At 39.0% G+C, this 20,803-nt stretch overlaps 2 protein-coding genes and 1 long non-coding RNA gene across 4 annotated transcripts in view; 2 read left to right on the forward strand and 1 right to left on the reverse strand.

Moving 5' to 3' along the window:
* LOC110176732 (uncharacterized) overlaps window positions 1–20,803 on the forward strand; it is a 78,951-nt gene that overhangs the window by 40,078 nt on the left and 18,070 nt on the right. The window lies entirely within an intron of this gene.
* The window catches only part of LOC110176699 (uncharacterized), a 33,506-nt gene that overhangs the window by 8,365 nt on the left and 4,338 nt on the right, over window positions 1–20,803 (reverse strand). Inside the window, exons 2-4 of the mRNA XM_086834191.1 lie at window positions 3,397–3,893; window positions 3,224–3,331; window positions 746–824 (exon numbers count right to left, since the gene is read on the reverse strand). Of these exons, the coding sequence (XP_086690317.1) occupies window positions 746–824; window positions 3,224–3,331; window positions 3,397–3,541 (332 nt within the window). The 5' untranslated portion in view covers window positions 3,542–3,893. The remainder of the gene's footprint in view (window positions 1–745; window positions 825–3,223; window positions 3,332–3,396; window positions 3,894–20,803) is intronic.
* On the forward strand, window positions 11,004–15,097 carry Rac2 (Rac family small GTPase Rac2). Its single transcript, XM_086834192.1, has one exon. The coding sequence runs from the start codon at window positions 12,927–12,929 to the stop codon at window positions 13,503–13,505; it is 579 nt and encodes a 192-aa protein (XP_086690318.1). The 5' UTR covers window positions 11,004–12,926; the 3' UTR covers window positions 13,506–15,097.

The following is a 20,803-nucleotide window of genomic DNA, read 5'->3' on the forward strand; positions in this document are numbered from 1 at the left end:
GCCATCAAGTTTGGATTTTACTAAAATCGAGTTAAGTTTACATATACTTCGTATTTTCCTGTTCAACCAACTCCTGGGCGATGTTCTTTTTAAAGGCTCAACACATTCCGCTTCGGCGTCATTAAGCTTAAATTAAATATTTCCACACGAGTGCCGAAGAGAGGGGAGTCGGTCTGCAGGTCGTCAGGTCTGCAGCTCAAGGCCCAAATAAATTGTGGATGTCGCTCAGTCATCATTAAGGCCGCGCCACGACAAAGACAAACAAGTGCACATGTCAGCGCCAGGACATTATGGCATACATTGCAACTGTCACTCACAGGATACGCCGGGATACGGAATACGGCGGCCGAAATGCGAAATACGAGTGTGTTGACGCAGCCCTCGAAGCTCGAACGCTCTGACCCACGCCGAGGAAAGTGGAAAAGTGAAAGAGTGGGGGAAAATGTGGAAAGCCAGGAGCCGAAAACTTGGCCAGTACCAAAAAAAGCACTTGACAGCCAAATATTTTATGCCGGACGATGGCTGAAACAAAAGGGCGACGACACCCCCATCGCCTGATGAATGGTTTCTTATTTATTTATTTATTTGCGGACCCAAGGAAAGCCGTTAAATGATATGTAAATAAAGTCTAAGTGAATGCCACATGGCGGCGTTAAATTGACCAGAGTTAACTTTTAGATTAAATTGAAATGAGAGCCAGAAATTGAGTTGGGGAATCAGAAAGGAGAGGGAACTTCAAACTTACCAATCATTTCCGGTCTTGCTCACATTCTGGCGTTTCCTTCCGATTTGATGCGCCTTCGGTTCCGCCACCATGTTGACATCTGTAAAATAGAAATAAGAAAAATCTAAATAACAGAAAGCTAACCATTTCTCTTTGTACCCAAAATATTTTTAAACAAAATGAAACCATTTTCGGTGCCCTTTGAAGTCATTGTCTAAGCAACAACACAAAGGACAATGGCAGTGGCAGCAGCCCTTTGCATTTGGCATCCTTATCACCGCACACTCCTTTCATTATGCAAATGAATGGACAGGAGCTGTGAGTGATTAAAAAAAGCTTTCTATCAGCCAGCATGTCCATTGGCCAAATGCATTCCACAGATAATTCAATCTGGCTGGCCCCCAAATCATTAATCTTAATAAAGTGCCGCCGCACAGCCAGACTATACATTGTCAGTTCTTGTTTATGCATAAAAAAAAGCAATGATGCTGAAAATGAAATATAAGAGGTGCAATGCGGGGAAGAACTTTTTCCAGGATATGTGTTCATTTAAGTTTTTATATTATTATTATTTATAATTTTTATTTTATTTTGAAGCTTGTTATGATGTGAAAAAGTAATTTAAATGAATGTTTGTTCCAAGAATGCGAATTCGTAAAGCTTAGTTATAATATATTTTCTACTTGAACTTGTACTTCCCGAACTAAGTTTCCTTTCTTGTTTTATAATTTATATCTTACTTAAAAAACAATCTCTTAATTGAACTTGTTCTTTATTTCCTTAGTAAATGTATAAAAATACCACCTTGTTTAGTGGGCTAACCACATTTCATTTTCCAATGAAAAGGGTGCCACAGAGGCTGGTTTTTCTTTATGGGGAATGTCAGCTAAGGGAGAAAGGGTCCCGCGCTCGTTCATCATAATTCATGACAAAGTTTGAAGTGCGACGGCTGCGCCTCGGCTTTTGGCCAAAGGAAATGGGTCCTTGGAAAATACGTAAAGGGAGGAGGAGGAGGAGCTCAGGGGGAGTTAGACCCGACTATATCTACAAATTGGTGGGGCAAAAACCAAAGAAGTTGGCTGGAAAAATACTAGAAGAAAGGCGGGCATTCCCACTTTTCTGCTTCTATTTGCAGCTGCTTTATTTTACTCTGGGATGTTTTTCTTTCCTTTTTTTGAGCTTCCTTTTTCCTGCCTTACTGTCCGACTACTCGGCTGGCAGGCTATAATTAAGATTAAGGATAAAAGCGTAAGAAGGATTTGCAGAGCCAACTTTCCCCCACTCCCCCATCCAGTGTAAATCGGTTTAGCTGGCCTGGCCGCATTTTCCATTTTCCCATTTTCGCAGCGCTTCAAAGTCAATGGCGCGTAGCAATGAAATATTACGCTGCTTCTCATTCCTAATCAGTGGAATTAGCATTCCACATTTAGCATTTTGCATTTGCATAAGCTGTAGTATTTTTATTTTATTTTGCTGTTTTTGTTTTATTTTTATGAGTGTTGTTGAATTTCTTTTTTTTTTGCGAGGGCGAACATCAAGTATCCGCCGCGTTGCCGGCAGCAGAAAAGGATGCCGCTCATCAGCTGACATTGCGCACTAAGTGCATTAAGTTGTTCTCCACACGAGCAAGGCAGCTGCAACTGGCGTTGAATTATTTCATTAAACGCTGAACTGACTAGACTGTCAGAGAGTCAGAGTCACGGGAAAACAAAAAACAGATACATACCAAGACAGTCGGCTGTCTGGTGCAACATTGAAATTTCATTAAAAGTATCGTGCCAAGATTTATGTCGGCCGCACTTTAAGTTTTTTGTTTTTGCTTTTTGCGGGCCGGCACTGACTTCCGGACTTTTGGAAAATACTCAGACATTAGTTGGCGTTGGGTGTCTAAGATATGGCCACTACACATGCAGAGGGTGCTGCTCCTTCATTACAATTGCCAGGACCTTCTCCCTTTTTCTTGTGGCTTTTTTCGCGCGTTTGTTCGATTTTAGTGCAACGCTTCCGCTGCCGTCGGCCATTAACCTGAGGGCTCCACTTTGTTCCTGTACACCAGCTCAAACCCCAGGTTTAGCTCTAGCTGCCACACAAAAAACCTCACGTATCCTGCGGACATGCAACTTTGGCCCAGGAGAAGGACTATGAGGTGAGGGTTAAGGTCTGGAATGTCTATGTAAAATAGCAGCAGCCTTCGTTAGTGGCGGATTTTAAAGCAAAGACTTTTAAACAGCTGCGAATGTTTTATATTTTAACTATCAACACATCGATAGTGAAGTTAAAGAAGATTGGAAATTTAAAATTTAAAGGTGAAACTTTGTTATTCAAATTGATATTATAGTTTAAAGTCATAGTTTAAGTGCTTTAAACTTTGATAGTTTCGCTTTCCTAAGCAGTTTGCTAGCAATCATTAACTAAAATAAAGTGGGATAGGTATCTTCTTCATCACAAGTCAAGTTTTTATGATTTCCAGGACCTCAGAGGATACTCAACAGGACTCACCTAATGTCTGGCTGAGCACCGTCTTGCTATCCTCGCCGTGGCAGGCATTGCGGGCATCGAACGGGTTGGTGAACTGCACAAAGGCGTAGCCCTTGTGCATGGATATGCCTGAAGGACAAAAACACAATGGATTTATTGAAGGAACAGTACTATGTAGGAGTAGTAGGACTCACCTGCAAGGCGACCATAGATCTGAAACATGCGCTCCACATCCGTTTTGGAACACTGGAAGGTATTCAGATTGCCCACGAAGATGCGCGAGTTGACCGCCTGCGGATCCTGCGAGTTGGTCTGGTTGGACAGCTTGGACAGCTTCATGGTGGCCGCTTCAGGACCTGCCAAGGACACGGGCAGAGACACTGGATACTGAGCCAAAGGCAGTGACAGTGACAGTGGCACCGGGACCGGCACCGGCGCAGCCGCGGCGCACGTGTGTCCAAAGTACAGGAACGCAATCCTGCCGTCTCCTGCCGTTGTCCTTTTTCGCTGTGCGTTTGTGTTGTGGCTTAGACGATGACGGGGCCTTTTGTAAACGTCGACGGCTTATTGCATTTGCAGCCGGATTTCAGGATTGTTTTCCCCCTCCGCGTTCGTTGCTGATTTTTCCAGTTTTTTAACGAATCCAAATCTGTGAGCGGCCGCAGATTGTCCGTTTTTTTCGCAGTAAAATCTGCGGAATACAAAAAAAGAGGAAAGAAATGCATTGTGCAATAAATAAAAATCACATTCGCCTTTGTTTCCTTTTGTTGTTTGTCGTCGGGGCTTAAATATCAAATGGATATCAACCCGAGAGTATCGTTTATTTGCATTGCATATATATGTATTGTATATATACAGGATTGGGTTTCGCATTTTCGCGTTTGTTTTTGGGGATTTTTATCTTATCGCAAGGCAATTAAAATGCAAAAATGCCTTTTTAATTGAAATCAACTTTTTCAGTCGGTTAATACTTTAATCAGCTTTAAGAATACCGGATAAGGTCCCAAGGTTTTAAAGAGTAATCGATCAAAGATTGGTCCCATTTCTTAGTTAGTAACTAAGTAAACATTCTCTTATTTTATATATAATTTGTCACATGTATTCCTTTTCATATTTATGTCTGTTTGCTTTTAACGGAGGACATGTTTTGAGCTTGTTATTAAATTAAATTACTTTCAAATGGCTTACACACATATATACAGGAACAAGCCCAGTTGGGCAACCATTATTCTCACTGGAAAATGGAGGGGAAAAACGTGGCAAACTGAGGGAAAAAGGAGAAAGTAGGTGGCAAGGCAGGAGCAACAAGGAAACTTTTCTCTCGCTCGTGTAAAAGTGAAAAATTAAGCGTTTTTATTGCGCTTTCGATGGCAACATTGCAGTGCCTCCTTGTCTCACACTCTCCCCATCTCACTTCCTCGTACACAATGGCAACATGTGTGCTCTTTTGCATAGCACAACGTGTGTGTGGCAGAGGCATTAAAATGTACAAAAGACGTGCATGAAATGAAAATAAAACATGCAGCCATAAAAATAAAATACTCGTGTACTAGCAAATTGTTAATGTGATTTTTATGCAATCCACACCCCAAAAGGAATTTATTGCGGATTTATGGGAGCGCCAGTTGGTGTTAATTGTGAAAGCTTTTGCCGCTTTTGGCCTGGCTCTAAATATGGGCTAGAAAATCAGCTGATTGAGGGGAGGGAATAATACTCAAATAAAACACACTTGTACAAGTGATATTTATTCTCTTTCTGATCACTTTACTTGGAGTTATGACTAAAGATATTAAAGTATCATTAGGTTTTTTGAACTCTTTAAGAATTCTCTAAGAAAATCCCTATAAAAAAGAATATAGAAATAATTGTACTATAATATTTAATTAGACTTAAACTTCCTCTATCTTGATAGCAGCTTTAAGACCCATAGTAATTTTCCATTGATCCTTATCTATAGCTTTTCCCCATCAGGTTTTATTAAAAGCGTTTTCGCATTGTTTGGCATAAATCAAACAGTGAATCGGTAAAGGAGTCAGAAGGAGTTGGATATTCATGGCTTTGGCTGCATTGTGCGCCAGTTATGAGTGAAAGGCTCTTTATTTATTATAATGGCATTCCTGCCAGCCATTCTCGCCGGTCTCCTGTCGTCTGGGCTTCATCCATTCATACGCCCATTCAGGCATTCATTCACTCATTCAACGGTTTCTATTTTTTGTGTCGCATTGTCCTTGCAAATGAAGGAACAACGCCGTCGGCGAAATGCACAGTGAATAAAAACAGGAAGATGATGTCTCACAGTGATATCATTTGAAATGGGAAAGTCTTATCAGTCAAACATCTATGTCTATCAGGGCTTAAAATACGCAAAGAGTCAAGCTTTAGATGTTTGTTAAAACTAAAAAAATCTAAACCCTTTCATATTAGGCACCTTTTTTCCAGTGTTTTCCATATACCAGCTTCCTTGGTGACTTGCGTTCGCTATTGTGAAAATCCGGCAACAATAGCAACTACATCATCCCGAAGTTACAGTCAGTAAAATCGTATTGAATAAGCGTTTTGAATATGCAACAGTTTTCGTGGCCTATATTTTTGGGCTGTTAGCATTTTAATGAACGCAGCTTTAATTAAAACAACAATAGGGGGGAAGAAGAGAAGGATCTGCCTATCAGCAGGTGACTTAGTGTAGTCCTTCCGCTCATGCTGTGTGTGTGTGTTCCTCAAGTGTTGGCAAGTGGTTAGTTAACTCGGCTTAATTATAATTAACTGCACTACCCCAAGTTCAACCGCTAGAAAATGTGCAGGAAATTGCCGCCTTTCTCTTTTCTTCCCTTCTAGAAGTCCTGTGGATGGGATGTGTTTTTTTTTAGGCCCAGGACAAAGACTGCCAGCGACTGCACTTTTATTTTCCAGACGCCTGAGCGCAAAAGTAAATTAAGACGCCTTCGTGGCAAGGAAAGCAAGTAAAAGTCGTCGCCAGCTAAACTTTAGGATTCCAGAGTAGGAAAGGACCTCACCTCCTGCATCCTGCATCCTGCATCCCTTTGGCCACATGTGAGCTGAACTTTGTAATTGAGTGCGGAAAACACACACAAACAGGGGATAGATTCTGAAGATTAAAACGAAGATTAAATGCTCTTCAAAAGAATTTCCAGTTCAGAGAAATATTAAATAATAAAAGAGTATTAAGGTTTTTCTTTTAGTGATTGCTATATGAAATTCTAAAATAAATGTAGGTAAAAACTCAAGTTGACAGTCTTCTTGACCAATTGAAAGGACTCTTCCCATTAAGCCTTTAATTACTTAGACTCAGGATCCTAACGCCTAATGCCCCGCATTGTCTACGGCTTAAAGTCAACGACTCTGTGGACTACATTTAGCAGCGGCAGCTGCTTTTCCACGTTTATATATATATATATTTCGCAATTTCATTTTCTCCTATTTTTCCAAGCCGGTGTTAAAGCGTTTTGATGGGACCTCGACGTGCTATAAATAATGCAGCAAGCCATTAAGCCGAGCTGCTGAAGAGCCAACGAGCCGATGCTGGCCAGGATTATCGGAGGCGAGCGATCAAATGTCAAAGGACACATTTCGTCACCAAGCCTGTTGCTATTTACTGCCTACTTCGAACGCCCCGTGTGTGTTTTCTTTTTCCATCTATACATATGTTTATATGGCAGACAACTTTTCATTTCAAATTGCCAGCGGCGGCGGCGGCACGGATGATGAGGTGATGGGGAGAAGGCTGGTTAGCTGGGAAATGGAGATGCTGGGGAAATGGAAACCCTAATAGCGCAACACAAAAAATGAATAGACGTCGTCGTCGTGGCCCATTGAAAGCTGAAAAGTCAACAAGGGAGGAGCAGAAGGCGGCGATTCGTGCCAGATAGGGCGACAAATAACCCCAATTGAAAGGGGGTTTTGGGTTTGGGTTTGGGCCAAAAAAAGGCAAGGGGGAGAAGCAATGATGATGATGATGCCATGTGTGTATTGACAAGCCAGCAAACAACTTTATTCATAAGCAGTCAAACAGGACGAAGCCAGGACATGGACGCAGACCGAACCCAACCATAGACCCGCAGACGTGACCCCATGGCCAAGCCAAACAGAACTCGAATGGAATGCATATGCATACACTGGGGAAAATATATGTCTTTAATAAGGGAACAAATTTAAAAGAGTTATATAAAGTTTTAAGAGTATTTTTTATGGATTTGAGCAAATAATACAGCTAGAACTTGACTTACATTCTATATAAATGTATGCAATGTTAAATACTGTGCTGTATATATAAATATTTCTACCCTTGCAGGGTATTAAAATTTCAGTCAGAAGTTTGCATTTTAGTAAAGGAGTAACTTCTGACCCTATAAAATATTTATTATTAGAACCCATGATCCTATGCAAGAAGATTCATACTTTGGCTTCTCATAATTAGCTTCCTTTCCTGTTGAATTTTATTTTTTATTTGTATATTTTATGCTACACTTTAATTACTATTAAACCTCAGCATCTTGGTGAAAATTTTTCCCAGTGCCTGAGCATGTGCCCAGAGATGACTTCACGTCTGCTGGCGATAACTCAGTGGAGTTTATAGAACTCGGACCCGGGCAGACTCCAGTGCACAGGACTCTCCAGACTTTCATGCTACGAAATTCATATTTGGCATAAAGTTTAAAATTCCAAGGGAGAGCTCAACATTGTCGATAAGCGGGGAACGTGTCACAGCCGCATCACAACATTTATATACATATACATATATATAAATAAATATATATATATTTTTTGTTTGCTGTTAATTTATTGTAATGCGCAAAGCGTTTGGAAACGGAGTGAGAAAGTCAGAAACGAATACTCGCATTGAAATATATTTACAGGCGTATTAAGTGCCAACTATTTGCATAAATAACAAGAAATTAATAACAAACACGCGGCGCCATGGCAGCAGTCGCGCAAAAGTTAATAATTGCTGCATGTCAACAGGCTGCAGAGTGGGTGGAAAATGAAAATTGGGCGGAAAATGCGCTTGACATGTGGACCACATATAAATGAAAAATATGCAAAAAGCAGTAAGAGCCAGTAGGGGTATGAGCAAAAAAAAGGAGCAGAGAGGAAAACATGGAGCGCCGAAGCTGGTATACCATTTTATCACTTGACAGTAAATGCGTTTTATTACGCTGCTCATTAAATAAATTAAATTTGCAAACGGACACAGTGAAAACGGATAAATCGGAAAAGTGTTTAAGCAATTAAACGGTCAAGAAATGCGAACTTTAAATGTCCGAGAATCGAACTCAGCGGGAATTCACATGTTGATCATACGAAATAAAGCTCTTAATTGCAAACAGAAATTTTAAATATAAACAAGTGTTGATAGATTATCGGGTTATTTTATTTGAAAATTTAATTTTTTATTAAAAAAAAAAAGAAATATATAAATTAATTCTTTAAAAATAGTTTAAAGGACTCATTTTTAATACAAATATATAGCATCTAATTTGGGACTTAAAGAAGCTTATTAGGATGGATCTAATACCTGATATGGGTAAAACTATTTATATGTGTAGAAATATTTATATATCTTTATGTCTTCAAATATATATATAAACAAAATGATCTTCTTTATAATATAATTTAAAAATGTTTGAATGCCCAAAGGAAGCGCAAAATGCTTTTGCCTAAAAGTAGGCTTCAAATTCCAGTATGGTGAAAATCCCTTGTTTAAACTGCACCCATTCCTAACATAATTTGATAATTTGTTTCGTTTGTAATAATTTAATGCGATTTGGGTGGATATTATATGTAGCCGCTCTTCACACAGCCGTTAAAGTGTTAAATTTATTGTTATTGTAGCCCCTTGCTCGCTGTTTCAGTTGCAGTATTTGTTTTATTTCGCTCTTTTTTGGTTCAGGCTGCGGTTCTTTAGCGCGCATTCATTCATTATCCCCAGTCACTGTATACATACATACATAGAAGTGTGCACTTGAAGAAATAATATGGGATATATATAAATATTTAAAAAATAATGGAACACATTATTTGGATTATTAGAATAAACTTAGTTCTGAAATACATTTCTTTTTGAACAAGTTGAAATGCTTTAAACCCAAACATGATATTCTTCTAATAGATCCCTTGATTCTCAGTGTATTTAAATATGTAAGCATATTTGTATTTTGTGTGTGTGTGTGAGTGTGGTGTGTCTGGTGTGGCAATAAAAATTGCTTGAATATTTTTCAGTTTGTTATGCATTCTCCTCTGCCACTTGGGCCGCAACAACAATTATGAATAACTCGCTGCATAATGGCCGGCAAGCTGTTCCTATGGAATTTTCCTGTATGTGGGATCGATTACTAGGATGGGATATGGGTATACCGGATATGGAAATGGATATATATATGTATGTATACATATATCACTTCGCCAATTACGTGGCAGCACCGGCGACAGTAATCAAATAATTGTTGCACTCGCTGTCATACGTATCGCTCTCTTTGGCTTTAATTATTTGCACAGTTTTCCATTCCTGTAATGGACACGTCGTAATAAGGATATGCGGATAAAGGCCTGAATATGCCAACGATTATCCTTGTTATACGATATCAATGTTGATTTTCAATTCATGCGCGTTTAATTTTTACTTTTACTTTCGTAAATGATTTATTTTTCTTTTCAAGCATTAATATTGTTTTAACAAAAGATTAAAATTAAGGTTCTGTAGTTTGGTGATAAATCTGTATTAAAAGTAGGTTCTTAAAATCACAATTATTATAAACTTTACTTTCACTTTACTTAATTTAGTTACAATTTCTTCCGTTTCTTAACCGATTCTGACTAATTCAGGAAGTTATACCTATATCTGATATACCACCTGAATAAATATAAAGCTTATCGCATTTCAGGTCAATTAAACTCGATTGATTTAGCTGAATGCTAATCACTTAAAATATCAATTTAATGTGGAAAATAATATGAAAATTCCCCTTTTATTTGGTATTGGTTTCCCTTCTGAAATATGCCCATGTATATTATAACCCATTATAGTTTTTGATTACCCCTCGGATCCGGAGATAACCTTGTGCTGCCCACCACTTGACATCGAACACAAAATCGAATGATTCACGCACAAACAACAGAAACAGAAACATATATTTCACTTGAACGAATTTCATTGGCGAATTAATTGTTGCGAATTTTTTGTTTAATAAATTCCATGGGAAACCCTTTTTTTTAAATGTTTATTAATGAAATTCATATTCATGCTGTGTTATTCAGATTGCTGAAGAGCCAAATTTGTGGCGCCTATTTAATTATCCAATTACATCGCCAGCATCGGCAGTGCGAGAAATTAACTTAAATGCGAAAATGTTCGCTGGCGGCGCTTTAAACATTTCAGCGGGGGGGAAAATCATTCGGAAAAGCGGGTGTGGACGGAGGCGGAAGTGAAAACCCAAAAACACCAACACAAATTCGATATTTTTCGGCTATCGCTTTTGGCTGAATGCGGATGCGGCGGATTTGGTTACGGTTCTGTTTTTGGGTTTTCGGTTTTTACTGTCGATATTTCGCCCTGGTTGCTCTTGTTGTTATTTGTTTGTTATTCCTTCGGTTTTGGTTTTTGCCAACACATGCGTTTTTGTGGTCCATTAAAACAGTCAACGGCAGCAAATGCCGTTAGCTGAATTTATGATTAGTGATGGGAAAATGCAACGACTTTTCCAATACACCAAATATCTGGTAAGAGGATTGTAAAATAGAAAATGAATAAAATGGTAAACTTTCTTTTTATAATTATTTATTTTCCATTAATTAATACGAAAATTTAAAACTACTCTGTAGAATTTTATATACAATTTTTAAATTATACTAAAACAAGATAGGTTTTTTACTTTGTACACCCTTCTAATTACATGAAGGAGCCGAATTTTAAATCGGCATAACTAACTTAAAAGTTAATTAATTTCAATTCGGAAAGCTTTCTTATGTAGGTTTTTATAAGGTTAATAAATCTGCATACTACATTTTAAATGTTACAAAATTCAAATATTTGCAAATTATAAAAAAAGAACGATGTAACCCCTTATCTTTATTCCAAATTTTGAAAAATTTTTTAAAAAATTCTTTTTTTGACTGGAGGTGACTAGATCTCGGCTGTTGATGCTGATCAAGATCGGAAATGATTACTTCACTGAGTTCATGCTTTTGAGTATATTTAATATTCAAAAAAAAAAGAACTTTAATAGGAAATAGGTGGAAAATAGGGTTTTCTAGCTACTGATCCATCACTGATAGCGGTTCGCTAATGTCGTGGAAATGGGCTCGAGCGTCGGCCAACAAAAACAAGCGACGGCGAGGAAATTCATGGAAAAGCGGCGCACAAATATAGAAAAACTATTTGAAAAAGACCAAAGCAAGGTCAAGTGAAGAGAGTTTTCATTTGCTATCTCCCTCTAAATCGTTCTCTCTGCAATCAGAGCTCTCTTTCGCCAGCCCCTATTAACGTCACCAGCTGCGAATGAGTCATTACTTGGCACAGTGTGACTAATTTTCCGAGAGACCACTGTGCCTGATCTCTCTCACAACGCTCTTTTTATGTGGGAGAGCCAGTGTGCGCGAGTAGATTGGGGGGCTCACACAAGCGTGAGAGCGAGACAGACATAATGTGGAGTGGCCCCCAAACAAGTTGGGAGAAAACTACAGCAGATCCACTGTGGGCCAATGAGAAAAAATATCAGATGAAAATCATTTTCGTAAAGATATTTAATAGTTTGTTAAGGAAACTTTAAAGAATATGAATTTCAGCACATAAATGTGCAAGAAAATTATACATATTTACCAATTTCTCTTAAAAATCAATATTCTAACATTTTAAACTATATTCAAAAAAGAAAATTAATAATGATTATAGACCGAGAAATGTTCTCATATTTAAATGTATAAAAATATAAAGAAATACATATATTGTAATATGACATATTTTTTCGCCACTGTGCTCTACTGAATTAGACCTCGGTTTTATCGTTTTTGTCCCATAGTGCGACCAACAACAGCAACCCGTTGGACAGCCCAGCAATATCAGAAATTTTCTTCAATCGCCGCTAAGATTTCACAGCGTTTGGGCGTGTTTCTCTGTTGTATCTGAATATATGCGGGCTCCAATCAATTCATAAATAATAATAATAATAATAATAACTCAACGACAACCCGAAGCCGTAACAGTTCTGCCCTCAATCAAGTATATTGATTGTACCGAAAAATTATCGCGATAAACTAAACTCCAATTGCAATATTCGCATCGCTCCAACTGTGTGTGTACGTTTGTGTGGGCAGCATTTGTATTAGTGCGTGAGCAAAATTATTGTATAATCGCCAAAAAGAAGAAAAAAAAATCGACCTAAACAGAAATAATAAAAGCAAAAACGCCAACGCCAACGCGAGAATAAAAAGCAACAAAATCCGAAAAACTTGTTGAGCTAGTGAATTTAGTTGAAAAACGCCACTGAAAACATCGACAACAAGGGAAGCTATCGCGCATTGCTGGAAAACTTGTTGAGCTGTCTGAAAATTACGGAACCACTCTGTATTCAGTGATACTGGAATGCCAAACTGATAGATTACAGCAAAGTGAACTATAAAGTGTGAAGAACAGCCCACTGGAAGCCCTGCTAAAAATCCATCTGTTGTCACCGCTGAATTCCCTGATTACCAGCAAACTACCTATACCGTCATGCAGGCCATCAAGTGCGTGGTTGTGGGCGACGGAGCGGTGGGTAAGACCTGCCTGCTGATCAGCTATACGACCAACGCCTTTCCGGGGGAATATATTCCCACTGTCTTCGATAACTACTCCGCCAATGTGATGGTGGATGCCAAACCCATCAATCTGGGACTCTGGGATACGGCCGGACAGGAGGATTACGATCGCCTGAGGCCACTCTCGTATCCGCAAACGGATGTCTTCCTCATCTGCTTCTCGCTGGTGAATCCCGCCTCCTTTGAGAACGTGCGGGCCAAGTGGTTCCCCGAGGTGCGTCACCATTGCCCCAGTGTCCCGATCATCCTCGTTGGCACCAAGTTGGATCTGCGCGACGACAAGCAGACCATTGAGAAGCTGAAGGAGAAGAAGCTCACACCGATCACGTATCCGCAAGGACTCGCGATGGCCAAGGAAATTGCAGCAGTCAAGTACTTGGAATGCTCGGCGCTAACGCAAAAGGGCCTGAAGACGGTCTTCGATGAGGCCATCCGGTCGGTGCTGTGTCCGGTGATCCGCACCCGTCCGCGCCACAAGTGCGAGCTGCTCTAAGATTTGACCCCACCAACAAAAAAAAACAAGAAAAATTCGACACAAAAAAGTATATAAAAAATGAGAAGAGAACTAACACTAGCTGGAGAACAAAGCGCAAAAATTCTGTGCAAAATTTTCATATTCATTCGCTTTGTGTTGGCTTTACAGTTACAGTGTGAGTGTGCGAGAGCCAAATGAGTGGTGTGCGAGTGTGCGAGTGTGCGAGTGTGTGATGGAATGAGTGTGTGAATGAGCGAGCGTATTTTTGTTTTTATTGTCAGCTTTATGCGGGGGAGCAGCTCCACAGCAGCCACAAAAACAAAAGCAAGAACACCATCATCAACGGCAATCAGCGAGTGCATCCAAGGGTGGAGCGAAAGGGGGTCTGGGGTTCGCAAGAGGGTCTCTCCGGGGGGGTCAGAACATGCATAAGCAAACATACATATATATTTATATATATAAGATGATGTGTGCATACACGGGAATGTATTTATAATGTAAAACTTCTCCAATTCGAAAGAAAACTATCGCAGTTTATAAAACAATTTATATTAAAAATGTATATACAAAAATTTGATTGTTTTGAATTAAAGATTGAGCATGCAGATTTATTAACCTATCAAAAACTCGCTTTCCGAATTGAAATTAAGGCATTTTAGCCAGAGTTATGAGTTTTTCAAATTTTGATTTATCCCAAAAAAATATTGAAAATATTGAGTCAAAGAAAATGTGAATATTTTAAGTTCTAATAGATTTCCGACTCAATCCTTTAATTTAACAGCTGCAAGGGTATATCATCTTTTGTTTTTGTTCTCAATATAATTTATTTAAAATTTATTTTAAAAATTGCATTTAAAAAATATTTGAATTGAAGATCGAATTAGAGAAGAGTTATTAATTTAAACAATGCAATCTAATTGCATTTAATTTTGAGCAAACCATAACTTAATATCATTATGTGCTTTCCCAAAAACAAGTGCTTTAAAACATAATTTTAATACACTTAAGGATAAACAGCATAACATCGATTTTTCTGTCCGTGTTTGCACATCTGTGCTGTGCTGGCCTCATGCAGAAGGAACTCAGCCAGAGAAATGTATGACAAATCAAATAAAATTAATTGTAAATAAATCTAGACGATTTAAAGCCTTCGGCGCCCCCCCTAATACAGTCACAGACCACAAACCAGAACCATTATTAGATAGCTCTTATCTGGACGGGGTAGTATTTATAAGTAAGAGGCCCCGCCTATGGCCAATATCTGAACAATTGGACTGAGCAAAAATATATAGACGGGTATACGGATTCGGGGAAATTGGCAAAACCGAAATAGCTTTCAATTAGGGATGGTGTGTGTGTGTGTGTGTGTGTATGACTTCTGATAAATGGTCTTCCCATTCAATGCATTTTTGCCTGAACTTGATTTAATGTATACTAAATGATGTTAATTTATATACTGATATTTATGTTTAATAAATGCATACACTTTGCCAAATTGTTTTTACACGACGAAAATAGAAGAAACATTTTTATTTATATTAACACATAATTTACCAATAAAGAGTGTAATATTAATCAACAACAAGAATAAACATTTGTTAAATTACAAAGTATGTAATTATGGAGATTTATGGGGATAATGTTGGGGCTGGAAATTCGGGGTGGGCATAGCATACTTTTTGGCGAGTCCGGAAAATTCAATACGCATCACAACTTTAATCTTATCGGCCGTCGGCCATCGTCACATTTGTCATAAAATTTACGATAATTATTTCCGATTGCCGGACCCGGACCGGAAGCTCTGATCCCCCGTCGTTGACTAAGCAATTTTCCAGGCCCAATCATACCCACAAGGGGGCTCCATCATATCTATATATATACAATTTTTTCTGTGGTAATTCTTTACGCTTCGAATCTATACTTCGATTGTCGTAATGAGCCAACTGATGATGGATTGTGGCCGAGTTTGTTGCGGTTTCTGCGGTGAGTGAATGTGCTCAGTGTGAATTTGACAAATAATTATATAAGACAACCTGCTGTGCCACCCACACCCCCAACGCACATTTCAATGGCCTCTGATGGATGGGACACCACCTCACCCTGAGCGAAAGACCAACCCCCCAGCTGTGTTTTGTGTCTGTGACGCGACAAATCGCATAATTGACCCACATTTCGAACAAATGTCTCGCCGAGAAGAGCGGGCTAAGTGGGGCCAGGGGGAGGGGGCTGTAAAGTCAATTTAATTAGCATAAACATTTGGCTAGCATCTAGAACTACGCAGATAGAACATGCACCTTTGGCACTAGAATGCACCCGAAAAGAAGAAGAGCCCAGCATCCGTTGAGTGAAGACGCGTTGACAGGCGTGGAATTTGCCGCGAAATACCTTGTTGCATTTTCCGTTTCAATTTGCCCAGCAAAACATTGTTACGGGGAGGCAGGGAAGAGCTTTGATTCGAAATAATAATATAATTGAGATATAATGCTAGCAGGAAAATCCGTTGAGTAGATCACGAAGGGGTAGAAAATTTATTTAAATTTTTAAAATTATTCAAAGTAAATTATGCAGCACTTTCTTGGGGAGTATAATTCAATTGTTAGTTTAAGGAATTTAAATGTGGTTTATTTTACTTAAAACCCCTCCATAAGAAAAGTTGTATGTATTCTTTATGTGAAGTGTAATTCTATTTCGAAATATTTATTTAAAGTTAGAGTTTATATAAAGTTACTTTAAAAGTTACTTTAATTTGTGTTACTAAAATTCAAATCCGAATCTAGTTTGTTTTATGATTAATTTTCAATTACATACTACAAAATTGTATATAATAAAATCAATTAAATCTTAATTTTCTTCTTTATGATTCATAAAAACACGATTTTCCTTACTGTATAATTTAAAAACACATTCTTCACGCAATTCTCTTTGAATTGCGTCTGTAAAAATGTTTCTATTGAGCAACCTCAGAAATATTTTGTTGATCAAATAGGTTGAATTAATTTTCCATGGAATAACTAAACTTTAAAGGAATATTTCAGAATATTTCGGAATTTTTGATAAACGTTGAACATATATTCATCAATAAACAAGAGCTGGTCAAGATCTAAAGGCAAATTTGTATGCAGTTCATTGTGATTTTATACAGCCAGCCTCAAAAATCACTTGAATTGCCTTTAATTTCAACTCCCCCGTCGTATGTGAAAATATAAAGCTGGGGAGGAGATAATACCTGATTATCCCACCATCGAATCCAAGTGGAAAACTGCAGAATGGCCAAAACACCAAAATACCGAAAAAGGGACGATTGCTGTGCGTTGCAAATCCATTGACAAGTGTCGCATAATCATGCCCCATGTCAAATGTAAATGCAAATGGCTAAAATGCTAAATTTATGCACTGCGTGCGTGAAATTAAAAGGTTCCCCGGCGGACTTGGACCTCTCTTTGGTGCGGATTTTGGGACCAGGTCCGATTGGTTTTTGGCCAAAAATTTAGAGGTACACGCAATTTGCCAACTTTCATGCGGTTAACAATTTGGCTAAATCAATTATACGCACTGTGCGCCCACCGCTCGTATTCGAGTATTATTTTTCTTTCTCTCTCTCGGATTTTCAGCTTAATTGAGAGATTTCCAGGGAAATCGTGGCCAACGTGGTCGGTTGGGGAAAGCCAAAAAATTTAATATGAAAATTGCTGGAGCGGAGCAACCAAAGGAATTCCTAGATGGCCACAAATTTCATAGAAAATGCCAATAAAATACGCTCCGGCGCAAAAATTCCATGCCGCATAAGGTGAAGGTAAATTCAGGGGAGCTCGCAGCTGGGGTTGTTGCTGTTTAAAAATATTTCACACTTCCGCCAGGCAGCGGCAGGAGGATGCTCCCTCCCCGAAAACCTTTTGCAGTGATGCCAACAGGATATGACAAGCTTGGCCACCTTTCAGACACACCTTCTTAGACCCCTCGAATGTTTTCAGCGGACCCGCTTCCTGCCCGAAAACACATTGCAAATTATGATGCGAGTGCGAGTGACGCGAATTGTTGAGTTTTCCCCAAAACTGCCAACTCGAGAAAATTTCATGTGTGCGCTGATGTTTATATTGGTTTTGGCTTTCGCTTGAAAAAACAGAGAACAGGTCGCGGGGTAAAAATAAATGAGGCGAAACTGCTGTCACTCAATTGGGATAATGAAGGAAAAGCTCACATTTTTGGAGAAGTAAAAGAGATACTTCTGGAATAATCAAAGAAAAGTAGAAGAAACTTTATGATATAATCTAAGTGACTGAACACGAAATAGAACTCTATTCTTTCTGATATTAGAAACCAGCTCGATAGCAAATATAAACATTATTTAAGCTCCTTCAATATTATATGTGGAATTTTTAAACACCCTAAATATGCTTTTATAATGAGAATAAACTCCTATTTATCCTGATAATGATCATTTTGCATTAAGCCGCTGGAATATTTAAACAAAACAGATGGCAACGCACTTGCAACAAAACAAACAATGGACACAATTGGTACGGATGGCCAACAGGCAAACCAGGACTTGCCGATGGACAGCGTAAGAAGGAGCTTGGCCGGCTTGTGGCATAGCCAATATCCGTTGCAAGGATAACGCACATATACACGCTCTGATGTGTGTATCTTCCTTGGTCCTTGTTATTGATAATCTTTGTCATGGCTCGACGTGAGCATCGACAGCGGCTAAAAAAAAAGCAAAAAGGAGTCAACGGGATAACGGCGTGGCAGGAAGAGTCACTGCTACGACAGAGCAGGATGCACTGGAAGAAATTGTTTTAAATTTAAACAAAAATGGAAATTAACTTTGAGATACTAAAGTTGAAGTATTAGAATTTGGTCGGACATGGCTATATCGATTCAGCTTTTGCAGCTGATCAATAATATTCATGATTTATGTGGTCGGAAATGACTCCTTCATAGCATAGCTTTCTTCTGATCACATATTATATCAAATTACTATAAAAATGTGTTAATTTCCCGACGATATTTTCCCTGTGTACCTCACAATCCTCAATTGCTGGCCACAGGACCCAGCCGGCAGAGTAATGAACTGCGGCAGGACCAGACAGGACACGAGCCTTGTTTGTCCCGCCGATCGATGCAGCTGGAGTCGTGGCCAGGCGAGTCGAGTGTATTAAAAACAAAGTCACACTGTGTGTGTCCTGCATCCTTGTGAGCTGCCAAAGTCAATGAACAGGGACGTGTACCGGCTGCCAGGATATGAAGCGTGTGCGAAAGTTTTCCACAATTAGGATGCAGCACCAGGCCCAACCCCTCCGCCCCACCTCCCCCCGATGGCAATAAAAAAGTTTAAAGTTGCGTTTAAATATGCATTTCATAATTCATGGGCCCAGAGGAGTCCTGGAGGAAGCCAACGAGAGCTGCTTTGATTTTCCAGTCAACGCCGACAGCAACACGTTTCCGCCATTTTGTTGGCTGCCTGGCTGGCTGGCTGGCAACTTGTTGCATTTTCCGCATTTGAATGCTGGGAGGTGGGCGGGGAAATGTTGACATCCCGAACATGCTGAAATTTCCGCCAGACGACAACGAGATGCTGCAAAACTCGCCAGTCTGACATTCAAATCGGCTTTCTGCAGGTGTGCATTCAGCATTCAGCATTCAGCATTCGAGTGTGATTGTGTGTGAGGCTTTTCATATTCAATTAAATACAATTACACGTCCAACTGTCAGCTTTCAGTTAATAATGAAAAGTGTTTGGGCCAAAAATACGTTGCCACTTAGAAACGCCCTAGGTAGAAATCTAAAACGAACGAAGAAAAACCCCAGGCGCTTTTCACAGTTTTTCCCTGCGGCGGCTTTTGCTCTATTTTTGATCACCACCCTCAATGTTTGGCCTGTAACACAGTTCAAAGATTTTTACCCATTCGAAAGACTATTTAAAAATATATAAACAAAACTCACCGCGTCGTATTTACATTTGCATAAAATAAATGTTGGGTAAATATATACTCAAAGATATAATTCTCAGGGAACTCTGCTTGGGGCTGCCACGAAATCCAATCAAATGAAATCTAATGAATTTACTTTTTAATATAATTTCCTCACTATAAATATATCCGGAGCAGACAAAACTTATTCACCCTCGGCGTAGATTGACATTAATTGTTTAAATTGAAGCGGATGCGCTCCGACTAGCCAGCGGAATTCTTATAAATTTTATTCCGACACGGGCAAATTCCATCGAAGGATTTACGCTTCCAATCGTTGAGATTGCTAAGTTGTGGGTACGGAAATTTACTTGAAGAGTTGAAATAATAAGGGAAATCGTTGAAGGGGAAATGGAGAAGGTGGGGAAAGTCTCAGTCTTAGTTGTATATTTATCAAGAATTCAAAATATAGAGTTTGGAACTATGGAATATGGAACAAAATAAATTTATAAGTAATACTACCAATTTTATCATTAAATTAATTTCCAGACTCTTTAAAAATACAACTTTTCCATATCCTACTCATATATTTGTCACCCTGCAACCGCCAAGTGTTTAAATTATTCAAAAATGTTCTCGCCGCTTAAGCTCATGGTTTTGACGTAATTTTCGGGGATTCCCCGCGCCCACTCCCGTCACGGATGTGTCTCTAAGGACACTTTATCATGGCTCGCGAGGCTCAAACAATTGTTGCAAATGGAGCTCAGCGGCTAAGTGGTTTTATTTTAAATCTTTCACGTTCAGAACAGGGAATATGCAGCCTTATGACAACAAGTTGCTTTCAAAAACTCAGCAGTCGCGACAAGTTGTAAGCGGAATAATTTGGTTTTTCTGTTTTTCACTGCTCTTCATTTCGCTTTTTTATTCTTTCCGTGGAACTCAATTGTTTGGTAAATGTCAGTCTTCATTTGTCAGTTACATTCCAAGTTGGCTTAAGTGGCTTCGTTGTCAGCCAGAGGAGTTCATTGCTTCAGCTACAGATATAGCTAAGTTATCTAGGCAAATCTGAACAATACTGGGGAATTTAAACTCGAGATATAAGAAACAACAAAAAAGGATCAAACACACCACACTTCTATGCCCAATATATTAAGACACTAGATTAAACCGTATATAAAACAATGATTTTATTTCCGGACAAATCTTTCCGGATAAGTACAAATTGCCAGCTTTGATGGACATTTGAAATTACAATTGAAATTGAAAAGCCGGCAAACGGTGCACGCCAATCCGGGATCCTATAAATATTTATTATGCCTTTTCAAGGCCTAATTCTGATTAATTTATCAATCGATTCGCCGACGAGCCTTGACACGAAATGTCAGACTCTGGATTTATGGCCCAACA

Source organism: Drosophila serrata, unplaced genomic scaffold (assembly GCF_035046125.1).
Source record: "Drosophila serrata isolate PLE 108 unplaced genomic scaffold, ASM3504612v1 contig_272, whole genome shotgun sequence".
Taxonomy (NCBI): Eukaryota; Metazoa; Arthropoda; class Insecta; order Diptera; family Drosophilidae; genus Drosophila; species Drosophila serrata.